The sequence below is a fragment of the Colius striatus genome, chromosome 3 (genome assembly GCF_028858725.1).
Source record: "Colius striatus isolate bColStr4 chromosome 3, bColStr4.1.hap1, whole genome shotgun sequence".
Taxonomy (NCBI): Eukaryota; Metazoa; Chordata; class Aves; order Coliiformes; family Coliidae; genus Colius; species Colius striatus.
Genome location: NC_084761.1, coordinates 25,324,545 through 25,343,862, shown reverse-complemented (window position 1 = coordinate 25,343,862; position 19,318 = coordinate 25,324,545). Strand labels below are relative to the sequence as shown.

The 19,318-nt window shown below is 37.2% G+C and overlaps 1 protein-coding gene across 3 annotated transcripts in view; it reads left to right on the top strand.

The window, feature by feature from the left end:
• TRPC3 (transient receptor potential cation channel subfamily C member 3) overlaps positions 1–19,236 on the top strand; it is a 43,304-nt gene extending 24,068 nt beyond the window's left edge. The window contains exons 4-13 of one of the 3 annotated variants that reach the window (XM_061991806.1): positions 1,846–2,010; positions 4,789–5,005; positions 6,191–6,424; positions 7,858–8,122; positions 9,347–9,542; positions 11,301–11,510; positions 13,693–13,776; positions 14,763–14,838; positions 17,839–17,874; positions 18,293–18,382. In XM_061991806.1, coding sequence (XP_061847790.1) covers positions 1,846–2,010; positions 4,789–5,005; positions 6,191–6,424; positions 7,858–8,122; positions 9,347–9,542; positions 11,301–11,510; positions 13,693–13,776; positions 14,763–14,838; positions 17,839–17,849 — 1,458 coding nt within the window. In that variant the 3' untranslated portion in view covers positions 17,850–17,874; positions 18,293–18,382. Of the gene's footprint in view, positions 1–1,845; positions 2,011–4,788; positions 5,006–6,190; positions 6,425–7,857; positions 8,123–9,346; positions 9,543–11,300; positions 11,511–13,692; positions 13,777–14,762; positions 14,839–17,838; positions 17,875–18,292 lie in introns of all 3 variants that reach the window. The other 2 variants (XM_061991804.1, XM_061991803.1) reach the window with 2 other exon arrangements.
• Positions 19,237–19,318: the final 82 nt, after the last annotated feature.

The following is a 19,318-nucleotide window of genomic DNA, read 5'->3' as shown; positions in this document are numbered from 1 at the left end:
TCCCTACAGTTTTAAGTCTGCTTTTTAAAAATATCTTCATAATTTGAAAAAATCCTGTTTACCTTCCTGTCATTGGCCACAGTTGATCTCCTGTGGGATTTGTCCTGTGATGACCCTGAGCTGAGAATGTAGTTCATCTTAGCAAAAGAAGAGACCAAAGAGCATGTCAAATGCACAAACACACAAAACCCAGTCTGTTGGGTTTTTTCAGATGGACTGCACTGTCAGTTTTTATGATGCATAAACTTCAAAGGTGACAGCTTAATAAAAAAACCAAACAAAGCAAACATAGTTCCCAGTTGAGATTAATTTCTTAACAAATCTTTTACAAAATTTCTGTTGGCCATGCCACTGCAGGTGCAAACTGCATTAATGTGATCTAGCTGGTTAATATGTCATATACCAAAATACTTGGAATCTTTTCATTTTAGAGCCAAGTAGATTAAAATATGAAGATTGCTTCCCTTTTTAAAGTTTATGCAACAGCTTCAGATTCCTTTTCTTGAGTCTTTAAGGTTCCATGTTTTCATTGCCAATGATTTAATTTGATTTTTTTTAGAGAAGTCTGCCCTATTGTACTACTGTATGCACTTTTTAATGAGATTTGGATTATAAATGGAGCCTTACAGGCAATACCTGGCAACAACAGTGCATATAGTACATTATGATCTCAACAAAGTACAGAGGATATAAAATGGTTATCCAAGATTTACAGTATTTTTAAAGTTTTTAAAAAATTTTTGGCAACTCAGATCAAATCTCAGTCTTAATCCAGTATACATCTACTCTACATGGTTTCCCCTATTATGTTTGATACCTTTTAGCCCTTCTGTTATAGAAATAAATCAGCAAATACTTAATATTGATAAATAATGATATAAACTAATCAGTAAAAATAAAATGAACATATAATAAGAGTTAATTAAAACTAAAATTACCTTGCTCAGAAATAACTGAAATGTTTCTATTTTTAGTTTACACCTCAGATCTTGTTTGAGACTTCTGCATTTAAAGAAAATACAAAACTTTACCATAAAATACAATCTATTCATAGTCCTCCAAGTATCGTCAAAACCATTAGGTCATCTTTCCATCTGGCTCACAAGATGAAATTTCCTTGTACTACTGAATGCTAAATTTTTTTTTCCACAAAACATAAAACTGTATTTGTACTAAGTGACTGCTGATTATTTTTCAAATCCCAAGTACATCTAAGCAGAGGTGATTGCTAGCACCATTGATGGTAGTAAGAGAGAAGAAACCCTTTCGATATTAATCTCTCTGTGTTCCGCTGAGGTTTAAAATTCTGTGCTGTACTTTTGCTTCATTCATTTTCCCGCCTGAGTAAGTATTAGATGGAAAATGTATAGATGGGTAAGGAAATGTTTAGAGCTTTTTTTCCAAGAACCAAATCAAATGGGAACCATTCTCTGTGAAGAGAATGTGGAGGAGGGGGAGAGGCTAACAGTGGATTGTAGTCAGACCAGAATCTTCAGTCTGTGCAGGATTTCTGCATGTACCGTGGATCAGTTTGATTTGCTGAGAACCCATGAGAAGTTTGGTCTGAGGTCCAACTCTGAGAGGATCCAGTCAGGTATGTAAAGCTGTTCTAATAATGCATAAAAGGCTTCTATCAGCAATATGTGCATGTTGTCCTCAAAAGTACTGCTTTAAATCAGCTCAACAGTTTTTTCTTTATTTTAAAGGAAAGGAGGAAAAAACCCATGGTTCCTAAAGTCTAAATTGACACCAGATATTTAAGATAATCATGTATATAGCAGTTATATAACTCTTCTTATAAATTATAATATGTCTTGGTTTTCTTTTTTTTTTTTTCCTTTACAGTTTGTGGCCCATCCAAACTGTCAGCAACAGCTACTGACCATCTGGTATGAGAATCTCTCAGGATTGCGGGAGCAGACTATAGCTATCAAGTGTCTGGTTGTGCTGGTTGTGGCATTGGGCCTTCCGTTTCTAGCCATTGGTTATTGGATTGCACCATGTAGCAGGGTACTGAATTTTATAAATTATATATCTTGTACTATTCTGGGAGTTATTTTTCAGTTTCTGGCATTCAAAATGCAATGTTGTACCTCTAATTCTGCTGCTTCCAAATTTTAGCTAATTAATGATATTTTTAGTAATCTCCAGTCTTCAGCCAAAAGATGCTATTTGTTTTATTTGCACTGTAAAGAAGAGACCACAATGATGAAGCATGAAAATAAATTGTTGTTAAGCTTAAAGAAAGACAAAAAATAGTCCTTCACTGTGAGGTTCTTTTCTTTTTAATATTTCCATAGCTCATGTTCACTTCACAATCTTTGCCATTTAATTGTATTTGTATTAGTAACATCGAGGTTTTTAAAATCACCACTCAAATTCTATATTTGATCTCCTCTGATGGCATCTTAAGATCTGCTGCTGTTCCCATATAAACCATTAGCAGAACATCTGTTGACTTCACTGATGCAGAACTTAATCTTAAGTAAAGTATTTGTTATTCCTGTCTTAGGAGGTCTGTTTACCAGGCGAACCATAGAGCAGAAATTAAATTAAATAATGGTGTTCCAACCATGTGGTAAGGTATATTTGTGAAAGAGTTCACTCTTACCTCTTGAAAATTATATGAAAATATATGAGTGCTTCCAGCTTTCCTAATGATCTAAAAATGGAAATAACAGCAGTTTCTTTGAAATTCTTATAGTCTGTAGCATCTGAATTGTCTGCAAATGAAGCATATTGGTAGATCTTTGGTAAATCAGAAGAAGAAAGATTTCTCTGTTACATTAACTTTTTTTTTTTTTAAACGTGAACTTACTTCTATGTCTTTCAATTTTATTTCCTTAACAAGTATACAGCAAAAAGAGGTGAGTTTCACAAGTTTTATATTTAGCTCTTGTAGTTCACTTCAAAAAGGATAAGATTTTGCTCATCTCCTGCATATGTCAAGAGAACCTGATGTTTTCTCTGGGTTAAATACTTATTTACTTTAAAGACAAAGCTTTATGACGATAGTATATTTGTTACTGTAATTATTCTCTGAAATGCCGCTTTCCATGAACATCAGTAAGTAAAGTTATTCCTTACTCACAGCTCCATATCATAGAAACATATTAATATATTTTCAGCTGGTATCTAATATGGAAAAGTGACATTTGCCCTTGAGCTTTAATTCCCAGTACCAGAAACACTTGACATTTTTCCTAGTGCTCATGTCAAATAAAAGTACTGTACATTCAGATCAGTTGTTTGATATTGTAATTTCAAAATGCTTTCTAAAGGTCAGGAGTGGGAAGGGAATTTGAGATCGTTTGCACAGGTAGTAAATGCTGTTCAGTGTGTGCTGGTCTGCTTAATTCACAGTAGCTGACCCTGGTTTCAGGAAAGTCATTCCTTGAAAGAAGAAAGCTGTTTCCAGTTCCCTATCTGCTATTTTTGCTTTTTATGTTATACTGCTGAAAAATGCAGCTCTTGAAAGGGGATTTCAGAGTATTGCCTAATACCGGTGATCTATGTGATAGCTTATCACATTTGAATTGTAAGTTAACATTAATAAAGGTCAGGCATTGTATGCAGAGCAGTATATTCTACTATACTGGAGGAGACAGAAGACTTTTGGCCTTCAGGCATGTAACAGCTAAGACAAAATCTATCTAGCGCCTACCCTGTCACACCTTGTGCAGGGTTGGGGCAAGGATTGTCCCACTTAGGTCACAGAAAGAAGGTGTCTTTCAAAGACAGTACTCTTTGCACAGGGAGACAGGTTGGGAAGGCCAAGTAAATCTACATGTGCATTCCTTCCAAGAAGTCTCCAAAGAGCGTTGTTAAGGAACCTCAGTGCCATCCTTGTACTTAAACGAATGCACAAGCATCCGTCTGTGGTGCAGCCTCGCTGATATCTGTATTTTTTTTAGTACAAGGTGAGGAGTTGCAGCAGCACTAGCCACACAAGACCTTCACTGCCTAAACAGAGGACACTGGCAGTATTGCCCTCAAAGGAGTGCACTTATAGCTTGTAATTTCTGATGCTGCATTGCAGGATAAGGCTAGTACTGCTGGGATCACAGATTCTTCTTTTTCATACAGTAACAGGGATAAGCCCATTTTTCCACTGTAGTCTTCTGAAGGCAGCTGGTCCACTCTTCTGGTGCAGACAGACTGCTTCTGCTGTTGCTGTTTTGTCCTTGTACTAGATGAAGATGTGAATGAAATTGGATTAATTTATTTGAAAACAGTAATATTTTTGACCTTATCATTCTTGGTCCATTGTGATGGAACAGTCATTATTTATTTATTTGGCACTTAGAACATTGAACATATATTCTGTGTATGGAATATGGTAGTCAGAGATGAGTGTAATTTTTCCTAGGGCTATAGTCATAGGCAAGCTAGTAGTATACTCTTGTTGACAGAGAGAGCAATTTGCTACTTGGACATTTTATTTATTTATATTCTGTGGGCTTGCTACCACTCCCCATTGGTATCTGTGGACATTAGATCAAACTCTTTCTGGTCCATTTGTAATTCCTCGTTTCCCCTTCAACATTGCAAAGTAGAATTTATGGAGTAACATGAACACTCACTAACAGGATAATGTACACCTGCCTTTTGGAGACTTTTTTCTGAAATGGTAAAGCATGACAGTCCAGCGCACTTTGAAGATTATCCTTTAAAAGCCAGTTTTCAGACTTCTGACCCCTGAGTGCCCATTTATGCTTCTGGAATACTTGATGAAAGAGTTTATTTCTTTGAGAAAACTGAGTGACTGCTTTCATTCTGCCTTTGCAGCTTGGAAGAATTCTTCGAAGCCCATTTATGAAATTTGTGGCACATGCAGCATCCTTCATTATTTTCCTAGGCCTGCTGGTGTTCAATGCTTCAGACAGATTTGAAGGTATAACAACACTACCGAATGTCACTGTTACTGATTACCCTAAGCAGATCTTTAGGGTGAAGACTACCCAGTTCACCTGGACAGAAATGCTGATCATGGTATGGGTACTTGGTAGGTATATTGCCCTTTATGCCAACTGTTTTCTTGCAGATATAAATTCTAAAAGAAAGGAGAGAAGCTTGGGTCTCAAACATTTTATCCAGCTGCTGTGCAGTTAGAATAAACCCTTAGAACTGGTGAGAGCATCAGAGCTTGTCTTTGTGGCCCTCTCTTGCAGAATGGGGCAGAATTTTGTTTGTCAATTTACCCCATGGTTTGGTAATCCTAGCATTTGTCATAGGAGCACAGGTTTGCTGAAGAAAACACCACAGAAATTATACTTCACTAAAGTAGTTTTCTTAAATAGCATCAGGAAGCATATGCTACTGTACATGCCAAAAGGTCAGGAATTCATACTGCTTGGTGTTAATATGCTAGCACAAAAGTGCTTATGTGGCATTGCTGCACTGGTAGCCCCAGTGTCAAGGGTCTAATCAGCCAGTTCTCACTACTCAGGTTTGAGTTTGTTCTCTTTTTTTAGCAAAACCTAAACAGCTCTCTTCTAGCATTTAATCGGTTAGGTGCTTTACATAGCAAAATGTCAGTTCGCAACATGATAATGTAGCATTCTCAGCTTTTACAGGTAGTGGAAGAGAATGAGTGTGTTACTGCGGCTGCTACATGAAAGTGCTTTGCTTTACCTTTTGAATCATCTGCATCTCCTGATTTAAGCACTGTTTTATCTTAAACTATATTAAAGCAGGGAAATGCATATCCCTTGTATGCTCCCTGTGGGTAGTCCCAGCATAAACTTGTGGGGAGCAGCCTTTATTTGACACAAGATGAGGACTGAGATTTTGGTGGTCGCAGTCTGGTGGACTCAGTCACTGTGAGAAATTTCTTAGGCATTCAGAGACATACTGCCTCAAGCCAACACAGCATCTGGCAGCTGTGCATATGGCTGGAATGGCAGCAGTACCTCTCCAAATTACCTAGCCAGAGAAACAAGAAAAAGAAGTTGTGGGTTGGTTGTTTAGATTTTTTTTTCCCAAGAAACTTTTTTGAAGTAAGAAAAAGTCTTCTCAAGAAGTACAGCTTTTGGTTATGATGAGCTGTATGATGCTGCTGTGACACTGCAAATAAGTGAATTTTCACACTGCTGGTGTCACCTGGTTTCATGAAATGGAAGAATGCAGAGAGTTTAAATGAAAAAAGTTTGACAAACATTGCTAGGGGTTTTTTCATTTCTTGTTACAGGTATGATGTGGTCAGAATGTAAAGAGTTGTGGCTGGAAGGACCCAGGGAATATATCTTGCAGTTATGGAATGTTTTGGATTTTGGGATGCTGTCCATTTTCATTGCTGCTTTCACAGCGAGGCTTCTGGCATTCCTGCAGGCCACAAAAGCACAACAGTATGTGGACAATTACATTGAGGAGAATGACCTCTCTGAGGTCACACTTCCTCCAGAAATAGAATATTTTACTTACGGTGAGTTTAACTTTTTTGCAACACAAGTCTGAACATAGAAGAACTGTTAGGATGCACCAGCATTTCAAAGCCTTAAGATGAATATTTACACGTGCTTGTGTTCGTAGCATTGTCTAACCGTTTCTGCTTCAGTGTTTTTGTTTCTGTGCTATTTAAACAATAGTTGTTATGACACTAATTTGACAAATAAGTTTGATAATATATTAAAACCAAACGATAGGCATAAGGACAAAATCAGCTCCAATGTAGCTGTCCATAATTTTGTAGTAACTGTTTATCCTAGAGCTAAATTTGACTCTCTTGATTTTAAATATTTGCAAGCTGTATTTTATTCTTGGCTTAGTACACAACTGAGAAAATTTTGATGTGTGTTCTTTCTTGTTTGATTCAGTTGTTTGATACAGTTAGTCATATTCATAAAGATCTATGGGCATTTCCTGAGAGAAGGATGTTTTCCCAGTAAAGATCTGCTCACATATAAGTGCTAAATAGTTATTGCATTTCAGAAATTTTAATTAAAGGTGTGATGAATTTCTGTTGGCAACACCAGCAAAGGCAGTATTTGCTGCTAATGGTGTATTTTAGTATATGCTTTATGAACTTTTTTGGGGAATTTTAGATGATACTTAAAAGTCCATTCCGACTCCTACCATTCTATGATTCTACCATTCTATGAACTTCAATTTCTTATCAGTTTATTATGATAGCAGACTTGGGTTTGTTATTTTTGCCAATCACTACATAAGCATTGTATATATATATAAATACACATTTGGAAGCACATGGTATTTTGATATGCGGCACATTTAATACAGTGTTAGTTTGCCAAGATGGTGCATTAATTCACATAATAAACTATTTACAAATTTATATATAAACTCAATTGCTTCTGTACATATTGTATATAAAACCTACAATTCTGCTTCCATTCAGATACGTGTCAAAAATCTCCATGATTTCAATGGGAACTAGGTTATGTCCTGAACCTTTAATAATAGCAAAAGCTTGTTGTGATTAATAAATGAAATTCTCCATCAGCCAACATACTTATCTTTCCATAAACAAAAGACAAAATATTAATAAATTTCTGGCTTTAGCATAGTATGTATTAAGGTGGATCATAATACAGCTATTTCAAGAAAGTAACAAGGAATTATTTATTGTTATATAGTTCAAGTTAAAATGCAAACTATAGAAGAAAATGTCATGTTTCTTCAAGTGCAATTTTTCTTCTAGCAGAAGAAAATGTAACTTCTAGTCATTATCTTTGACTTGAAAGAAACAGGAATAAAGCAGCAACTACAAAGTTCTTCAAATATTTGTCTCAACTAAATTCAGTCACGTTAATGGAAAAAATCCATCAAGTTTTATTTTTCAACCTTGTGATAAATGATTAACGCCTTATATTTACCCCTATATTTCATGTCTTCCAGCTAGAGATAAATGGCTCCCATCTGATCCTCAGATAATATCTGAAGGCCTTTATGCAATTGCTGTCGTTCTTAGCTTTTCACGGATTGCATACATCTTGCCTGCAAATGAGAGTTTTGGGCCCTTGCAGATTTCACTTGGAAGGACTGTTAAGGACATATTCAAATTTATGGTTCTTTTTATTATGGTATTTCTTGCATTTATGATTGGAATGTTCATACTGTATTCCTACTACCTTGGAGCTAAACTGAACCCAGCCTTTACAACGTAAGTATGAAGTTATGTGTAAGTACAAATCAAATAAACTTGTAGGTTTTTCATTAAAGTAATGTTTGCAAGACATTGCATGCTCTTTCCTAGCATTAGAGTAAAACCGAAGACAGTTGAAGTCAGTGGGAAATTGAGTAGCTCAGAACTTTAGAAAGCAGAATACAAAAGACCAGTTCTCTCCTACTTGTATAATGGAATTTTTCATTGCAGTTAAAAATAATTTTATATTATGTTAATCTCTCAGACTTGTGGACATTCAGTTGCAAGAAAATATTACTGATGTCTTCTGAATTAGATTTTCTCAAAGCAACCACTGGAACAGAGACCTAGTTGTTACAGAGATTTAGCCTAGCTGTCAATAATAGGCCTCCAAATATTTTTAATTTATCAAGAAACAGAGCTAGTGATTCTATAGATAGCATATTTCTCTCTTAGACCAGTACTGAAACAAATTGGAGTCTTTGGAACTAGGTTTGCAGCCTACATGACGACTACTTATTATTGTTAGTCACATGGATACCGAAGAACGGTAGTTGTAAGTCTCTTTTTTTGCAATGTAATAGCTTGCTATGATCTCCAAAGTCTTTTGTTTGGTTGAGTTGTTTGTTGTTTTTTTTTACTTCCTGAAACAAGGTGATGCTGGAAGTGATAAAAATTTAAAACCTTCCAGGCCAGAAGTAATTCCACAGGATGTTGAAACTCAGAATTTTTTCTCCTTTCTTTCTGCAGGACACATGACTTTTGTAAAAACTGCTCCATTTTTGTGTAGCTGATTCTGTGACTTCTCTTTAACTTGAGCATTATTTTGCACTTGTTCTCACTCACTATCTTTTCTTTAGATTAATAATAAAATACAGTTGTTAAAGTATTTGATCTCAGATGTCTAGCATGCATAATATTTGACTGTTTAATAAGATTAATTTCTTAAACAGCAGTGTTATTTTACTAGACTATACACACATTCATAAACTATTTGCATTTTAAAATCATTTGCCAAAGCTGAAACACGTAGTTCAAGATATGTGTACTGGGATATTTTAGTTGTACTTATCAAAATACAGCTTCCAGTTCACTTTTTGGCAGCACAGAAGAAGGAGTAATTTCCAGTAAATTCTTTAGGGTACAACAGAAAGCACATGAAAATCTTCATTGAGTATCAACACACAATATTTGTGTAGTTACTGGTAATGCCCTCCTCTTTTTATTTTTTTTCTCTTACAGAGTAGAAGAAAGTTTCAAGACCTTATTTTGGTCAATATTTGGCTTGTCTGAAGTAACCTCTGTTGTCCTCAAATATGATCATAAGTTCATAGAGAACATTGGTTATGTTCTTTATGGCATATACAATGTAACGATGGTGGTAGTTCTGCTCAACATGCTGATTGCTATGATCAACAGCTCATATCAAGAAATTGAGGTGGGTTCTGTTCTCAAGTTGTTCTCTTTTGTTATGTTGGAAAAGGGCAGAATTATTAGTTGTCATTTCAATGAGTGCATCTTGATATGCAAAAGTACAATGAAGAGATTACCTCAGTAAAGGAGATCACAAAAAATACTGTGTTCTAAGGACTAACTTTATCTAACAACCTGCAGCCAAGCCACAGAACATTTTAGGATCTGAACAAATAATTAATCTTATGCCACGTGTACACATCTAAGGAGATGTCATCCATCCAGAAATCTTAAAATCTAAAGTAAAATTCAAATGAATTCTGCTGTGAGGCAGAAAACAAAGTTATAGTGTGTAACATTTTAGACATGGGTCGTTCATTCTCAGTTTCCTTAGGATGCTTATGGCATGTTTCTGTAATGCAGTGTACTTCAGTCTTTGACAGATCATTAAGATACAGATTAAATGTATTTTCATGTGTTTTTTAATGGAAATCTGCTTTTTAGTTCTTAGCTAAATATGCAGAGTTAGACACTTAAACACAGCAGTGATATATAGATGTACTTTATTACATTTAGATGTCTCTGTACTTGCAGTATGAAACAGGTGCTTATTTTCGAGGTTGTTGTGACGGTCACACTTGGCAATGCTTACATGTTTTGTTTATAATATGTGGTTTTTTCCACTTCACGTACAATGTTAAAACTTGATTCTGTGTTTACTGAGCTTTGCCATATGCCCTGAAAACACAGTGACAGTATTTCTCCAAATGTGCCAAATGGTTTAATTGAATTGACACCTGAATTTCACACAAAGTTATTGTCTGTATTGCTTATTAACTTTATTTGAATTTCATCATGATGACCAAGTATATGCTTTTTTAAAGATAATTAATGAGAGCATTTAGCATCCAACTCCCTCCAAAAAACCAGAAAATTTAAAGTAGAGAATATACTTGAGTTTTAAAAATAAATCCCAAGTTGCTGAAATGAAAGTAAAAATATATTTATAGTGCCAGCTTTCCAGATCATGAGTTCTGATATTAATCAAGGAGTACTGCATTCACATAGATGCAGGCACACACCCACACTAGCAGGAAAAAAGAGATCATCTATGACAAAATGTACAAATGGATATGCCATTTTCAGTGACTCCTAGGAAATGTGAGGGAATTAAGCAGGAGAAAAATAGTTATAATAAACTTTTCACCTTTGGAGTAAAGCAAGTGCAGCCTTGCAATACTTCAGTTAGTATGTATTAGAAGAAAACCAGTTTGTCACTTTTTATCAGGATTTCTTTGATAGCAATGTTTGTATTTTCCGTACCCTATTACAAATCAGTTACTTTTCGTGGTTATGTAAAAACTTTTTAAACCATGTCTGCCTTAAATTTAATGCTTTGTCACTTGTGTAAGTACCAAAATCATGTGACCACTTTAATAAGAAAAACAAGACTGAAAAACCAAAGAGAAGTTCCACTTGAAATAGCAGGGAGTTTATATGTTGGCTTTCACTCAGTGTAAAAATAACACTTGTTTAAATGGTTCACATGCTTTTAACTAAGTATTGTCAATGAGATGTTGCCAGGAAGAGACAACTGAAATTTAGTTAAAACAGACTTGATAAACTGTTTGCATTTTTGCAGAGCTACTGAGAGTCTTACTAGCAAGCAAATAACAATTTACGTAAAACCGGGAAGGGTTGATATTTAAAATACTTTTCATTTGGAAGAAGTTTTGCATTTCATAGAAACAAAGCACATACCTGTTTTTGTATCTTAACACAGGATGACAGTGATGTAGAGTGGAAGTTTGCTCGTTCCAAACTTTGGTTGTCGTATTTTGACGATGGCAAAACATTACCTCCACCATTCAGTCTTGTACCGAGCCCTAAATCTTTTTTCTATTTCATCATGAGGATCATTAACTTTTCAAAGTGCAGGAGGAGACGGCTACAGAAGGACATTGAAATGGGAATAGGCAATTCCAAATCTAGGGTAGGTACTGAACTCTTGTCATTGCAGTGAAGAATTTTGTATCCATTCCAGCATTCTGCTTTTCTTTAAGTCATAGGCTATAATCTGTGTGGTAATTAGTCAAGCTTTTATATTCATAGATCTGCATTTCAGACTGTCTAAATGTCTGCGTAAAACAAAAAACTAGCTATGAATTTTCTTTGGACAACAAGGTCCAGTGACTGGAAAAACACAAAACAAAAATAACAGTATTCATAAATACATATAATTCCCACATTGAATGACTGAAATAATCTTGATTTAATATTTAAGCCTCCAGAAAGATTTTTATTTCTTTTACTTCAGGGGAAAAAAAAAAAGTGGGAGGGAGGGAATAAGGAGACAAAACTTTCACTACAACAGGAAAAGGATAAAGTATGGTCAGTATGATGATCACTTCCTACTGTCAAAAGCTTAATGTTCCCAACAAAAGACAACAGGAAAGAGAGGGAGGATTGTTAATAATAATCTTAGCGCTTTCATGACATTCTAAGTTTGGCAACCTAAATGTTCTTTACAAATATTAATGGAATGCAGTGTCATAACACCCTTGTGAGAATTAAGTAACAATTCCCCTTGTTTTACTGATGGCAAACTGGGGCACAGCAGGTTAAAGAGGATACATGTGGCTTTTTTTCTCTTAGGCTCATGTTTTATGAAGACTAGAAGTAATACTTTGAAAATAATTTTTATTTATTTTACTGTAAATTATCAGAAAAGTCAAGTCTGGTCATCTTTTCTGAAAGATTTCTCTGGACTCTCTTGGTCCTAGTGAATCTACCATAAAGAAAATATTTTCTCCAGTTTTCTGTATGCAGTGGAAGTAGATAGATGTTTACAAAAATGTCAATTTAAAACAGTTCAGCTAGAAGCACTTTTTTTGGTACTAACTGCTCATGTTTTGCTCTCCAGTGCTCTCAGTGCCTGAACCTCATTACTTCCTTCCAGGCCCTGTACAGAAGATGGGTTTGAAATACAAACCAAAGAAATCTCAATACTCTAAGATACATTTTGATAACAAAACATTCAGTAGTACTTATATATCACACATTATTACTTAAATCATACTTAGAATGTAAATCACTGAAGAACTAAAATCCTGTCTGTGTCACTGCTGGGATAGGTCAGGTGGAGGTAGTTTTCTTGAAGAACAAACCAAATTATTTTTCTTGGGGAAAGGCAGCCCCCAGCTTTCCTCTGTGTCAGGCTGAGCTGGCATACTACGTATTACACTGTACAAAGGGAAATCCTGTCCTACTCCCTGATAAAAATGATGGCTGAGCTGATGTCTTGTTGCCCACAGAAGGTGGGCAACCTGAGGTGGGTAAAAATTGCCCTCTTGTGGCCCATCTTAAGTGACAGGTTGTATGGAATATAGGCATAAAACCCAGAACAGTTATGGAAAGCATTGAATTTAGTATGTAGCTGCAGTTAGCTCCCCTGTGCCACCATAGAGGTCAGATGTAATTGATTCAGTGTCTTCTAATTGGCCACACAGAAAATAAATGGCAGATGCAGATTAGGGAGTTGAACCTTCTTCTGTAGCTATATATTTCTTTACTTCAGCTTCACTAGTGCACCTGGGAGAAGAGTTAGGCCTCTGATTTGGTAGTAGCAAAGCCATCTTGTCCAAGGTGGCTTTTTCCCCATCTGTTTCAAGCCCACTGCTATGAAAATCTTAAATTATTTGGACTATAATGGCTTTGTGACCCTCAAATAATTGAACAATATTTTTTTTTCTACATATATTTATAGTCCTGAAAATGGTGCTTTGGAAAAACACTCTGAACTAAGCAGCCTATGTTTGTAGTTAAAAATATGCTTAAAAATGCAGAGCCACAACAGCTCTTTGTTAAAACCAGTTTAGAGAGTCTCTCCTTGTTCCGGCCACTCATCCCTGCCTCCTAGTTACTATGCATTATTTCCTCAGCTGTGCAAGTGCATTTGCTTTGAAGCTGTGCTGTGAACAGGATGGCTAAAATTATCAGTGTTTAAAAAAAAAACAAAACCAAACCCACAAACAAGTCAAGGCAATCTCAGGTTTTTTGGAAATAACATTCTGAAATTAGCAGACATCCCCAAAATGTCTCCAAGAAACAAAATGGAGACAAGTTCTAACTGTGAATTCCGTAATATATTTTATTTCTGTTTTATTTCTTCCTAGTTAAACCTTTTCACTCAGTCAAACTCCAGAGTTTTTGAATCACACAGTTTTAACAGCATTCTCAATCAGCCGACACGCTATCAGGTAAGTACATAACAGTGGTCTCTGGTTTGAGTAATAGAACTGTGTGAAGGTGCTAGCAGAATTTTGTGTTTCAAGTACATTTTCACCAGGTAAAGAAAACCTCCTGTAGAAATCGAACTCCGGGATGCTACTGGAGAAAGAGTTATTGTTGAAGCCCTTTTATTAGAAGTGTTTAAAAACTAGTGTGAGAAGTAAACATTTGAAATGGATTTCTGGGGAAAGGATGTGAAAGCATTGAGCTGACTAGGTTAATATCACTTTCCCTTCCTTTCTTCTCATGATATGAGATGTGACATTCAACATTCCTGCAGATGGAATGATTGTTTCTGGTACGAGTACCTTGTCAGCTATTACCTTCCTATTTTCTTTCTTGCTTAGAAATAAAAGAGTAAATATGAGCTCTTGTTCCCCTAATGAAAGTGTTGGAGGTATGTAATCCACCTGTGAAAATTCTGTTAAATGAGCTACATTAGATTAGGTATGGTAATACAGTACAAGGGTATTAGTACAGTCAAAGAACCCTGGCAGTTAAAGTGTAAAAATATGGATATAGTCTTAATGGATCCTTTACAGCTGACATTGCACTGTCATAGTCTCAGATCTCACATTTCTTTTCTTTCTTTTTTTACAAGGCTAAATATTTATCTCTTACTATTGTATCTCTTTTCACATGTGAACTGAGTCTTACAAATAATAGACCTATTCTGAAACTACTGAAAGTCTAAATTAGGTGTGTTTAGGCATCTTTTCCCATTGTCCTGTTCCCTACAAAATGTTGTGTCACTCTGTAAATAAGAATAATTGGATTAGAAAGTTGCTTTATTGTAGTGATGAATCTCAGTATGCTACTAGAAAAGCCCATATGAAGCAACTGCTTGATCTGGGGCTGTTCATTCTTTCACTTATACTGATGTGAGGTAGTTAAGAAAGAAATGTGTTTAATTATATATGCTCACTTGATTATGTAAACTGTTTTAATCTGACAGCAAATAATGAAAAGACTGATAAAACGTTATGTTCTGAAAGCACAAGTGGACAAAGAAAATGATGAAGTAAATGAAGGTAAGAAAGAGATTGCATTTGCAGTATTCAAAGACAATGTTTGTCATATTGTATTAGAAATTGGTATTACAGTGTTGCATGGAGGTTTTAGGTAAAAAGAGGGTTTGTTTCTACTGCAAAGGCACTGAGCTCAGACAGATAGTAATACTCACATATGCCCATCACAACAAAAATGGACAAGTAGGACCAAAGAAGTAGAACTGCCAAATTTTCTGGGCCCCATTTTACAGGTGGAAAACAAGCACACAGACATAACGCACAGTTACAGAGGAAATTTGCGAGGAAGCCACAAACTGTGGTCGCACTTCCAAAGCCCTACTCAGATCTGTGGAACATCTTTCCCTCTGTTTGATTCACCTGAACACAGAGTTTACCACTTTATACCATGAAGTACTTGTATTACCTTCCTTCATAAAGCTGTGCAGAGCGTTCATCCATGAAGTTATACATCATTAAACAAAGCTGCATAGTTAGCTGCATAGTGAGAAGAATGACAAGTGTGGCCACTATTTTAGTGTGTGATGAGAGAGATTTTGAGAAACAATGGACCTGCACGTGGTGTCTGTTGTGAGCGTGAAACTTCCCTGGTAGCAGGGAGAGGTGTGTGCTCCAGGCGTGCACCCTGACTCCCCACTGGAATGGGAATAAGATGAATGCTGTGCTCCTTTCTCCAGCCTTCCAGGAATGAAACACAGGTGTACAGATCAAAAAGGAATCTCTTAGCTCTGGAGAGGCCCTCAAGCGAAATAATAGGGGTACATGCAATATGGGGAATGTTTACTCTGCTCTCCAGCTAAAAGATTATTATGTAATAGATTGTCCCTTCTAGGGCTGGTTCTGCTCTTGGAAATGTTTTTATTCTTGTATAATTCAGCCAGTAAGAAATCTGTGTGACCACCAGCAGAAAGATATACCTACTTAGCATAAGCAGTTCTGGTCTGGGATAGTTTAGTTGGTTTCAGCGCACTGGGAATACTTACCCAAGGACACTTTCAGAGCAGCCTTGTCCTCTCCAGCTTGTATGCAGTGATGAACAACGTGGGATCAGAACAGCTTTTACGAGTGTGGGAGCATCAGGCAGATGGATGTGTGCTTATATGATGTGAGGGGTCTGAATGGGCTGCTCTCTCAGCTGAGGAAACATAGCTTTCATTTTGTTTGTTAGTTACTCCCTGCAACAAGTAGGGAGCAGGAAAGAAGATGGAAATCAAATCCCACTCTGTGCCTTCAAAAGGCAGCATTGTACTCTGACTCATTCCTATGTGCTGTACAGATGTGAGTTCATAGAATCATCATAGAATGGTAGGGATTGGAAGGGACCTTTAGAGATCATCTAGTCCAAACCCCCTGCAGAAGCAGGTTCACCTAGATCAGGTCACATAGGAACATGTCCAGGCAGGTCTTGAAGACCTCCAAGGAAGGAGACTCCACAACCCCCCTGGGCAACCTGTTCCACTGCTCCGTCACTCTCATAGTAAAATATTTTTTCTTATATTTAAGTGGAACTTTTTGTGTTCCAGCTTCATCCCATTACCACTTGACCTGTTGCTAGATACAATAGAAAAAAGGGATGTCCTAACCTCCTGACCCTTTAGATATTTGTAAATGTTAATAAGATCTCCCCTCAGTCTCCTCTTCTCTAGACTAAGTAGCCCCAGTTCCTGGAGCCTTTCCTCATATGAAAGATGTTCCAGTCCCCTGATCATCTTGGCAGCCCTGCACTGGACTCTCTCCAGAAGTTCTCTGTCCCTCTTGAGCTGAAGACCCCAGAACTGGACACAGGACTCCAGATGAGGCCTCACCAGGGCAGAGTAGAGGGGGAGCAGAACTTCCCTTGACCTGCTGGCCACACTCATCAGGATGCCATTGGCCTTCTTGGCCATGGGGGCACATTGCTGGCTCATGGTTAGTTTATTATCAATCAGGACTCCCAGGTCTCTCTCTGCAGAGCTGCTCTCCAGCAGGTCAATCCCCAGCCTGTCCTGGTGCATGGGGTTGTTCCTTCCCAGATGCAGGACTGTGCACTTGTCCTTGTTGAACCTCATGAGGTTCCTCTCTGCCCAACTCTCAAGCCGGTCGAGATCCTGCTGAATGGCAGCACAGCCTCTGGGGAATCAGCCAGTCCTCCCAGTTTGGTGTCATCAGCTGACTTGCGGAGGGTAGACTCTGTCCCCTCATCCAGGTCATTGATGAAGATGTTGAACAAGACTGGCCCCAGAAGTTCATGAGTGAGAGAAGCAAAGAAGCTCCTAAAGTGTCTGCCTTTCAGTGTGCCCCTCTCCTGAATTCCCATTGCTTTCTTCCTGTTCCTGCTCTATGATGGGGGAAATAATCTACCCAGTGACTGATGCAATGACTCTTCTCGCCAACAGCACCAGGGGTGTACAAGTCCTTCCAGTTCCCTGATGCCTGTTTGGTATTGACATGTACATGTTTAGATAAGCAAGAGGATGTGGAGAGTCATGATTCGTGGTTCTTGCTTCATCACCAATTTTCACATAGGAAAGTTAGCTAGCTCTTGAACCTCAGTCTTTAGCTGCATAGCAAAGACAGTGCTCTTCATGTCGTGCCCATCTCATTGATAGCCTAAGTACAGAGCCAGCCTTTGAAGACATAATTTTTGCAGTCTGCTTTATTCTAAATATTCAAAACTTCTGCATTCTTATATACAGCAGCTATTTTAAACATAACTCTAGGGGTTTTTCCGTTTTGCATCACCAGAGAGTTTAGGTACTGTTTCATAGCCTTTTATTTCACATGTGACAAATCATTTCTGGTGATGGCTACCATGCAAGAATTCAGATACCTCACAGTTGCTGCAAGAATGGTATCTGGAGATTTTAAAAAGCGTTTGCCTTGGAGATTAATATCCTGTGTGGGAAAACATGCTGTTGCTTGTTGTGAGCCTGGCCTTGACAACTGTTTTTCTTAAATGCGTTTTTTGTACTTGTGTCAAATTGTAACATCATTTTAAATTGGTTGACTTTTTCTAATTCCAAGGATATTGGTAAGGAAGAGGAGAGAGACTCAGAAGCTGTGAGTTTTATTGCCAGCTCTGCCACACTTTTCCTGTGTTATCTCGGCACATCACTTCTGAAAAAATCTCTTAGCCTTTTCTTTCTAAAAGGGGGGGGGGAGTTACTAATATTTACCAGCTGTTCAGCAGTGTTGCTGTGATTAATTCATTAACCTATGTAAAGTGATTTTTTGAATCTGTGATATTCTGTATACATGTGGAGCACAACACTAGAATTCAATGGCCAATTGAAATACCTTTGGTGCTATTCAGGGCTGTAGACACACATCTGGTTGACAATGAAGAAGAGGTAAAGCACTGTTGCAAGTCTCATGAACATTTTGACATAATAATCTGAAATACTCACTCATGTGACTTAACCATACTGAATGAGCGTTAAACGTGGTTAACAAGTTTTTCTTTCAATGATTAATACAGGTGAACTAAAGGAAATCAAACAGGATATCTCCAGTCTTCGCTACGAACTTTTGGAGGATAAATCCCAAGCAACAGAAGAGTTAGCCATTTTAATACATAAACTCAGTGAGAAACTAAATCCCAATATGCTGAGATGTGAATGACTCAACAAAGGAACCATGGCTTTGACTACAGCACAACTATTTATTGGCAATAATATTTCAGTATCTTATACTTGAAAAATGTATTGTAGATTTTTAGCACTAAATAACTTTATGTACAGCTTCTCTGGAATTTAGTCTTAGGAAATTTTATTAATTCACCACAAAAAACCTGCTGTCTCCATTTTAATTGTCTAAAAGCAAGAACTATCCTAATTTTTTGTTTGCATTTATGCATTGAAAAGGTGTAACGGTATCAACTGCTGGTATTTTTAAGAGGTTTGTGAACACATATTGAGAATTCTTTGCACTAAATTACAAGAAAAAAAGTAAGAGATAGGGCATAGTACTGTGTTCTCGCAGCAGCTGGGTACAGATAGGATTTTTCGTAATGCTATAAATCAACTAGAGATCTGTGGAGGACTACTTGCAATCTTGGTTCTTTGTTAGTGATGCTAGTATGCCTATAGGCTGCGAACTCACGCTAAGATGACAAGGAACTAAGAAAAATCAGGTAAGTGTTGAATGTAGTAGCGCTGTTTAACATGTATGTATATACACGTACCCACAACTCCTCTTCCTTAATTCATGTACTTTCAAGAAGAAGGAATAGAATGTTTTTTTAAGAAAAAACGCAAACAGCACCAGGGGCACGTCCTCTGAACTCAATCCAAAGCTCTTCTTTGTGTGGAAAAAAGGACTTTTTTAAAAAACACTCAGCCTCCGCCCCGACCAGGTATTTTGTTACTCTGTCCTAAATCCTGCCTCCCACGCTTCGTTGTCAAATAAAATATTCCTACTTTACGTTCCACCTTGTCGTCCCGCCGCTTTGGCACAGCCGTCTCAGCCGCCGACACTTCGTACCGTCCCAGTTCCCTGGGGCCCG